Genomic DNA, 9454 nt, shown 5'->3' with positions numbered 1-9454 from the left:
TTGAAAATGCAGCATGTGAGAAAAAAATTTTTCTCACTTTGCAAAAAAAAAACTTTCAAACGTTCGAATTTCCTTGGCACTATAATCAAAGTATTGCATTGACAAAAAGAACTTCTCTTTCTGTCTTCATATAAATTTCAATACTAAAAACAATCTATTGACCCAAACAATGAAACAATTGTTGTCAACACCTAATCGAAATCCTAGCAATTTAGTTGTCTGAAGTCAAAAAATAAAAATATAATTTGGTAAGTCGGGACTCACCAGCCGATAGGCAATAAACCAAAGTGAAATTTGGGGAACCGTTTATGATCAGACTTTTCAGACCAAATTGACCTCTGACCAGACCAAATCCAGACCATTGTCCAGTCTGTAGTGCGCTCGAACTTCCGTCCTCGAACTTCCGTCCAGAGAAGAATCGGATGAAATACTCGTTTGCAAGTATTTATGGTTCACGAAAGCAATCACTCTCATACGGGTAGCATCTTATTCTTTTTTTGACTAAAATTGCAGTTGATTTCTAAAAGAGCAAAGTTTATTGAATGGAATTTTTCAACTGAAATTCGTTACATTTTGTACAATATAAGCCTTAATGTTAATTAAATTCAAAATTCGCAGTTGATTTCTAAAAGAGCATAGCTTATTGAATGGAATTTTTCAATTGAAATTTGTTACTTTTGTACAATATAAGCCTTTATGTTAATTAAATTCAAAATAAGTCTTGGAATTTTTGTGCTCCTTGAACAAATCCAGCCGATATTTTGTCAACCCAATATAAACATCCAGATCTTTCCCATTAGGAGCATCATTAATAAGACACGATCTGTCCAGCCCACTATTTAGAGGAAGCATTTTGATCGGGTTTCCGTGTCCAAGATTGGAACTGGCGTACCAATCGTACAATTTGTTCCAATTTGTTAGAGCTATGCCTTTCGCATTCGGCATTAATGCAAACCTGCAATGCTTGAATTTGTTCACGTGTGCCTCACAAGATTGGCAGTATTCTTCGTTGATTGAGAGAATGTCTTTTCTGATCAAACATGCTAAGCTGAAAGCGTTTGACAAGTTGACTGATTTCGGAATTTGAGTGTAGGTTCCAATTATGGCACTTGCTATGTACGTGAACGCAATTTTAGGGTCCCTTCGGAACCGGCTGTTTACGAACAAACCCAAAGGTGGGTGCTTCATTTCTCCGTCATTGTCTCAAGATCAGGTTTATTTAGAACCTCAATTTCTCAATAATTTTGTTTAGAAAAAAGCTTTCTCAACCCGCACTTACTACCATTACGTCGCCAATCCTACATTTTGAGCAATCAAATTCGTTTGCTGAAGTCAGCATTGTCCACCCTCCCATGTTTTAAGATAGGGCTTTATAGGCTTTCGCGGACAACAGTAGCAGCAAGGGAAACTAGTTCAAATTTGCTCAAATTTGAAGTAATTTGACACAAATGTCCGCGATTGCGGAATTTGATGGCGCGCGAGAAAGCGGACAGATTTCAGTCACTATTCTGTACAAAATTACGTCTCTTTCATATCCACTCTAAGGTAACTCTAAGGTAACCGCTCTACTTTCCGCGGTTGAAACGTCAATAACTTGCGCAGATTTGAAGTCTTTGTCACTCTTGTCCAGGTTGCTGTTGTCCGCAACTTTAATGTCACTATTATCCGCGTCTTTATTATCCGCAACCTCCAAGTCTCTATTATCCGCCGTTTAAAGTTAGAAGTTAGCTTAATTGTTTTAATTGCTTTTAATTGCTTTAAATTTTGTTTCGGTAAGAAGGAAAACTATTGCCCCTAAAGAATCGGATTAGGTTTTAAATAAAATATCTGATAGATGAAAGAACACTAACAGAGAAATATTTATTAAAAATGACCGACGAACAGAGAAAACAAATAACTACTACAAATGCCTGATGAACAAGGAGTGACCAACAATGACTGATGAACTATGTGATGGAGTTTTTGTATAAAAATATCTTAGAAAATATTTTCACTTAAATCAATAACAACTATAATTAAAAATATCTACATATTTCAATTTCTGGCAGCTGTATCTGAAAAATGCCATATGAGAAATCAGATTATATAATATAAGAAAACAAAAATAACCATTACGACAACAATTATCAATCTTTGTCTCAATGACAATTATCGGCAACTTGCGTGTGCCATTTTAGATGCTTCATCGCAGTAAAGAAAATTTGGAGACGTTCTCTAATGCTTTTTTAATTATACTTGCTGTATCTTTTTTGTCAATCTGTTTAAAAAGTGTTTTCAGACCCGAAAGATAGCTGTTGAAAATAAAATAGGACTGGGGGATTTTTATCAAACTAACCAAAAGACCAACTTTATCTATAAATTGAAACACTGCTGAAGAAATTTTTATCAAAATTACCACAAGCCCCATTTTATTCTTAAAAAACAGTCTTGCAGGTTTTTTTAACAGAATCCAAAGGCTGTTTTTATCTATGAATGGAATTTTTCAACTGAAATTCGTTACATTTTGTACAATATAAGCCTTAATGTTAATTGAATTCAAAATTCGCAGTTGATTTCTAAAAGAGCATAGCTTATTGAAAGGAATTTTTCAATTGAATTTTGTTACATTTTGTACAATATAAGCCCTTATGCTAATTAAATTCAAAATAAGTCTTTGATTTTTTGTGCTCCTTGAACAAATCCAGCCAATATTTTGACAACCCAATATAAACGTCCAGATCTTTTCCATTAGGAGCATCATTAACAAGACACGCTCTGTCCAGTCCACTATTTAGAGGAAGCATTTTGATTGGGTTTCCGTGTCCAAGATTGGAACTGGCGTACCAGTCGTACAATTTGTTCCAATTTGTTAGAGCTATGCCTTTCGCATTCGGCATTAACGCAAACCTGCAATGCTTGAATTTGTTCACGTGTGCCTCACAAGATTGACAATATTCTTCGTTGATTGAGAGAATGTCTTTTCTGATCAAACTTGCTAAGCTGAAAGCGTTTGACAAGTTGACTGATTTCGGAATTTGAGTGTAGGTTCCAATAATGGCACTTGCTATGTACGTGAACGCAATTTTAGGGTACCTTCGGAACCGGCTGTTTACGAACAAACCCAAAGGTGGGTGCTTCATTTGTCCGTCATTGTCTCAAGATCAGTTTTATTTAGAACCTCAATTTCTCAAAAATTTGTTTAGAAACAAAGCTTACTCAACCCAGACTTACTACCATTACGTCGCCAATCCTACATTTTGAGCAATCAAATTCGTTTGCTGAAGTCAGCATTGTCCACCCTCCCATTTTTTAAAATGGGGCTTTATAGGTTTTCGCGGACAACAATAGCAGCAAGGGAAACTAGTTCAAATTTGCCCAAATTTGAAGTAATTTGACACAAATGTCCTCGTTTGCGGAATTTGATGACGCGCGAGAAAGCGGACAGATTTCAGTCACTATTCTGTACAAAATTACGTCTCTTTCATATCCACTCTAAGGTAACTCTAAGGTAACCGCTCTACTTTCCGCGGTTGAAACGTCAATAACTTGCGCAGATTTGAAGTCTTTGTCACTCTTGTCCAGGTTGCTGTTGTCCGCAACTTTAATGTCACTATTACCCGCGTCTTTATTATCCGCAACCACCAAGTCTCTAAAATTCGCCGTTTATAGTTAGAAGTTAGCTTAATTGTTTTAATTGCTTTTAATTGCTTTAAATTTTGTTTCGGTAAGAAGGAAAACTATTGCTCCTAAAGACTCGGATTAGGTTTTAAATAAAAAATCTGATAGAAGAAAGAACACTAACAGAGAAATATTTATTAAAAACGACCAACGAACAGAGAAAACAAATAACTACTACAAATGCCTGATGAACAAGGAGTGACCAGCAATGACTGATGAACTATGTGATGGATTTTTTGTATAAAAATATCTTAGAAAATATTTTCACTTAAATCAATATGAACTGTAATTAAAAATATCTACATATTTCAATTTCTGGCAGCTGTATCTGAAAAATGCCATATGAGAAATCAGATTATATAATATAAGAAAACAAAAATAACCATTACGACAACAATTATCAATCTTTGTCTCAATGACAATTATCGGCAACTTGCGTGTGCCATTTTAGATGCTTCATCGCAGTAAAGAAAATTTGGAGACGTTCTCTAATGCTTTTTTAATTATACTTGCTGTATCTTTTTTGTCAATCTGTTTAAAAATTGTTTTCAGACCCGAATTATAGCTGTTGAAAAGAAAATAGGACTGGGGGATTTTTATCAAACTAACCAAAAGACCAACTTTATCTATAAATTGAAACACTGCTGAAGGACTTTTTATCAAAATTACCACAAGCCCCATTTTATTCATAAAAAACAGTCTTGCAGTTTTTTTTAACAGAATCCAAAAGCCGTTTTTATCTATGAATGGAATTTTTCAACTGAAATTCGTTACATTTTGTACATTATAAGCCTTTATGTTAATTAAATTCAAAATTCGCAGTTGATTTCCAAAAGAGCATAGCTTATTGAAAGGAATTTTTCAATTGAATTTCGTTACATTTTGTACAATAGAAGCCTTTATGTTAATTAAATTCAAAATAAGTCTTTGAATTTTTGTGCTCCTTGAACAAATCCAGCCGATATTTTGTCAACCCAATATAAACATCCAGATCTTTTCCATTAGGAGCATCATTAATAAGACACGCTCTGTCCAGTTCACTATTTAGAGGAAGCATTTTGATCGGGTTTCCGTGTTCAAGATTGGAACTGGCGTACCAGTCGTACAATTTGTTCCAATTTGTTAGAGCTATGCCTTTCGCATTTGGCATTAACGCAAACCTGCAATGCTTGAATTTGTTCACGTGTGCTTCACAAGATTGACAATATTCTTCGTTGATTGAGAGAATGTCTTTTCTGATCAAACATGCTAAGCTGAAAGCGTTTGACAAGTTGACTGATTTCGGAATTTGAGTGTAGGTTCCAATAATGGCACTTGCTATGTACGTGAACGCAATTTTAGGGTCCCTTCGGAACCGACTGTTTACGAACAAACCCAAAGGTGGGTGCTTCATTTGTCCGTCATTGTCTCAAGATCAGTTTTATTTTGAACCTCAATTTCTCAAAAATTTGTTTAGAAACAAAGCTTTCTCAACCCAGACTTACTACCATTACGTCGCCAATCCTACATTTTGAGCAATCAAATTCGTCTGCTGAAGTCAGCATTGTCCACCCTCCCATGTTTTAAGATAGAGCTTTATAGGCTTTCGCGGACAACAGTAGCAGCAAGGGAAACTAGTTCAAATTTGCCCAAATTTGAAGTAATTTGACACAAATGTCCGCGTTTGCGGAATTTGATGGCGCGCGAGAAACCGGACAGATTTCAGTCACTATTCTGTACAAAATTACGTCTCTTTCATATCCACTCTAAGTTAACTCTAAGGTAACCACTCTACCTTCCGCGTTTGAAACGTCAATAACTTGCGCAGATTTGAAGTCTTTGTCACTCTTGTCCAGGTTGCTGTTGTCCGCAACTTTAATGTCACTATTATCCGCGTCTTTATTATCCGCAACCACCAAGTCTCTATTATCCGCCGTTTAAAGTTAGAAGTTAGCATAATTGTTTTAATTGCTTTTAATTGCTTTAAATTTTGTTTCGGTAAGAAGGAAAACTATTGCCCCTAAAGAATCGGATTAGGGTTTAAATAAAAAATCTGATAGATGAAAGAACACTAACAGAGAAATACTTTTTAAAAATGACCGACGAACAGAGAAAACAAATAACTACTACAAATGCCTGAGGAACAAGGAGTGACCAGCAATGACTGATGAACTATGTGATGGATTTTTTTTTATAAAAATATCTTAGAAAATTTTTTCACTTAAATCAATAACAACTGTAATTAAAAATATCTACATATTTCAATTTCTGTCAGCTGTATCTGAAAAAAGCCATCTGAGAAATCAGATTATATAATATAAGAAAACAAAAATAACCATTACGACAACAATTATCAACCTTTGTCTCAATGACAATTATCGGCAACTTGCGTGTGCCATTTTAGATGCTTCATCGCAGTAAAGAAAATTTGGAGAAGTTCTCTAATGCTTTTTTAATTATACAATTATACTTGCTGTATCTCTTTCGTCAATCTGCTCAAAAACTGTTTTCAGACCCGAATTATAGCTGTTGAAAAGAAAATAGGAGTGGGGGATTTTTATTAAACTAAAAAAAAGACCAACTTTATCTATAAATTGAAACACTGCTGAAGAACTTTTTATCAAAATTACCACAAGTCCCATTTTATTGATAAAAAACAGTCTTGCAGGTTTTTTTTAACAGAATCCAAAGGCTGTTTTTATCTATGACACAAATCAACACTGAGTAATTCGTATTAAAATAATCTGAGGCTATCTATAATAAAGTCTACTTCTGCTTCTATTTGTGTTTGATGCCACTAAATTGGTTGCCACTGACCTCACTTCAGTGTCACTTGATCTTAAAAAAAAACAGCGGTGTGTAGCTAAGATCATTGCAGCTTGTTCTTTAAACGTTTTATCTAAATTGTGGACAAAGCTGACAATTGATTTTGTAAGTTAATCGCAGCATAATCAAACTTTAAAGTAGATCGCAGCATATAATGGAATTGGAATAAAAAATAATGCTCAAAACTGCGGACATTTATGACAATTTCCCCGCTCACAAATTGTGGTCATTTGGGGCGTAAAAACGTGATTTTTTAAGATCAGTAACGGAACAATTGTAACAATTGTCCGCAGTTGTTATTGTCACCGTTATCCACAATTTAACCAATTCTATGCCACTCGAAATGAAGTAACAAAATTTTGCCACTCCTTTTTCGCAAACAAGGACTCCGCCGAATTTGTATGATTGGTGACGTAATGACCCTGATGTTATCATTTTCATTTGGAACGTTTGAATTGCACAGAGTAACCCTGAAAACCAGTAACACCTAATACTGAGCAGCTCTTATGATCACAACAGCTGATTTTAGTTTTGCTTCGTTTTTGCTGAAGTTTCAGTTTAATTTGCACCTTTTGAAAAGCACACAGATAAATTGGAAAACCACACAAAATCTGTCCAAGATCTTGAAAACAGTATTTTGCTTCCTGGGATTAGCAATATCTTGCACTAACTGTGAAAAAGTGTTGTGGAAATGCAAGATCTGGTGTTGACTCGTCATGGTTGATGTCGCACTGGGAGGTAAAAATTACGGAAAAGTTTTTTTTTCGTGTTTCGGCAATGGTTGGCAAAAACATAGCATGCTTGAGCTTTTTGAATTATACATCGTCAGGCAGAAAAAAAAGACATATTTTGCATTACTTGGCAAATAACTTAATAACTTATTCTTAAAAAGTATACATAATTGCATTTATCGCTGTTTTCCGCAAAACATAACAAGATAGATTTTGATTTGGCAGAAATGAAAGAAAAAACATAGGCGCAAAAAAATTGCATAAAAAAACCCTCAAATTACTCATTACGGATTAAAATGTAAAGGTGCATATTAGCTTTTGCAATTGTTACCATTTGCAAATGGCTTTTAAAAAGTCTGGCTTCAAAAAATTTTTAACAAAACCCCAATGATGATTGTGCCTAATTTTTATTACTTTTTCGAGCATTTTTTATTTAATCTTATTTCCAAAGATCAATTATAGTAATAAAACGGCTCTTTACTTAGATTCAGATGATATTCAAATTCAATGCAAAAATTTTTAGTCAACCAGAACCGAACATTAACTGCTCTCACATATAAACGTGTTGAGGTTCTAAATGATTTGAGGAAAAAAACTGTTCTAGTATTTACGAATTGTAGCCTCGGGATCGAAGCACGCCTGGTATATGAGAGACAAAATGCAATCGTTAGTAGAGGGCAAACAACCCTGAGCTGCTGCATTTTTCATTTCATCATCTGATGCCGAATTGTAAACATCTTTTTTCAGTTGTTTTTGTGCTTCACTGTCAATGCAAAATGAGGACATTATTGGGGGGTTTGCAAAAACTGCACCCGGGTCGAGGTGTCACCGCCATTCAACGCAAAATTATGTAGGATAAGCGGTTAATGCGGATATTTTTGTAAGATAAGCGGTGAATGCGGTGAAATTACATAAATCAGGCGATGAATGCGGTGAAAAAAACATTATCGGCTGGTAGCGCTGAAATTACATAATTTAACCGCTGAGTTTAGCGGTGAAATTACATAAATTCACCGCTTCGAAAAAAAAGTGTCCAAATTATGTAAGACAAGCGGTGAATGCGGTGAAATTACATAAATTCACCGCTCAACTTAGTGGTGAACTTACATAAATTCACCGCTTAGAAAAAATTGTTAAAGATGTTTGAGATAAGCAAAGAATGCGGTGAAATTAATGGTGAGTGTGGGAGGAGTTGTTAGATTTGCCTTCCCACTAAAACTACCCCTTAATCTTACATCTTTTTGACACTTTTTCTAAGCGGTGAATTTATGTAATTTCACCACTAGAGTAAGCGGTGAACTTACAAAAATTCACCACATTTCACCGCTAAAATATGTAATTTCACCGCTAAAAATTGCAAATCTTACAAAAATTCACCGCGCATGTTTTGCAGAAAGTAGAGTGAATTCGATTTATATTCAAATAAAAAATAATAGAATTTAGTGAGAGATGGCGCAGTGGAAGAAGAAGTGGACGACATACAGGAGGTGAGAGGTTCGGACCCTTGTAAGGGCGGGGAAATTACATATTTTAGCGGTGAATTGTGGTGAAATTTTGTAAGATCACCGCTTAGTCTAGCGGTGAACTTACATAATTTTACCGCATTCACCGCATTTCACCGCCAAATTATGTACGAAATTTGCGGTGAAAAAACTAACTTTTCACCGCTTATCTTATATATTTTTGCATTTTTTTTCTCAACCCGGGCAGCCATTTCCTGGCCCTCGTATGCCTGCATTTCCTCTTTGGAATTGAATGTCCGGATTTCTGGATGTGATGGACGAGGGGTGACGTTGTTTACTTTGAAGTACTTACAACGGTCACACTGTTGGACCTGCAACAAAATCGTGAAGAATGAAAAAAATGTCCCCTCCCTCAACTTTTGTGTGCATAAGATTTTTACTTTACGCCCTAATTGTGCTCGTGCTACGTTGAAAAGTACTAAAGTCCTTCATCAGAATACCCAGTAACACGTAGGCTATAATTGAAGTCATAAAGGAAAGGGGGGTTTTATGGGTTTTCATTTCCGATTTTTTTTCTCGGTGTTTCGGCTGTCAAACCATTGAGTTCTATGAGAAACATGGCCTGCATCAAGTTAAAAACAGTTTTAATCATTCAGTAAATATTGGCTCTCGGATAATAAAAACTTAATTTTACAAAATTCTCAACCTGTTCTCAAAAAAAATCCAGGGATCTTTTCCGTTTGTGCTTCCCATCTTAGTGGGCGCATATTATTTGTAACCCCCCCCCCCCCCGACGCA

General features: G+C 35.3%; 1 protein-coding gene across 1 annotated transcript in view; it reads right to left on the bottom strand.

Annotated features, from left to right (window-relative positions):
• Positions 1–513: 513 nt before the first annotated feature.
• Positions 514–9454, bottom strand: part of LOC142354674 (uncharacterized) — a 31539-nt gene continuing 22598 nt past the window's right edge. The window contains exons 3-5 of the mRNA XM_075407030.1: positions 8898–9027; positions 7805–7957; positions 514–1202 (exon numbers count right to left, since the gene is read on the bottom strand). Of these exons, the coding sequence (XP_075263145.1) occupies positions 700–1202; positions 7805–7957; positions 8898–9027 (786 nt within the window). The 3' untranslated portion in view covers positions 514–699. The remainder of the gene's footprint in view (positions 1203–7804; positions 7958–8897; positions 9028–9454) is intronic.

The sequence above is a fragment of the Convolutriloba macropyga genome, chromosome 15, assembly GCF_964194025.1.
Source record: "Convolutriloba macropyga chromosome 15, txConMacr16.3, whole genome shotgun sequence".
In the NCBI taxonomy this organism is placed as follows: Eukaryota; Metazoa; Xenacoelomorpha; order Acoela; family Convolutidae; genus Convolutriloba; species Convolutriloba macropyga.
The sequence above is the reverse complement of the archived record's forward strand: the minus strand, read 5'-3'. Positions and strand labels throughout refer to the sequence as shown.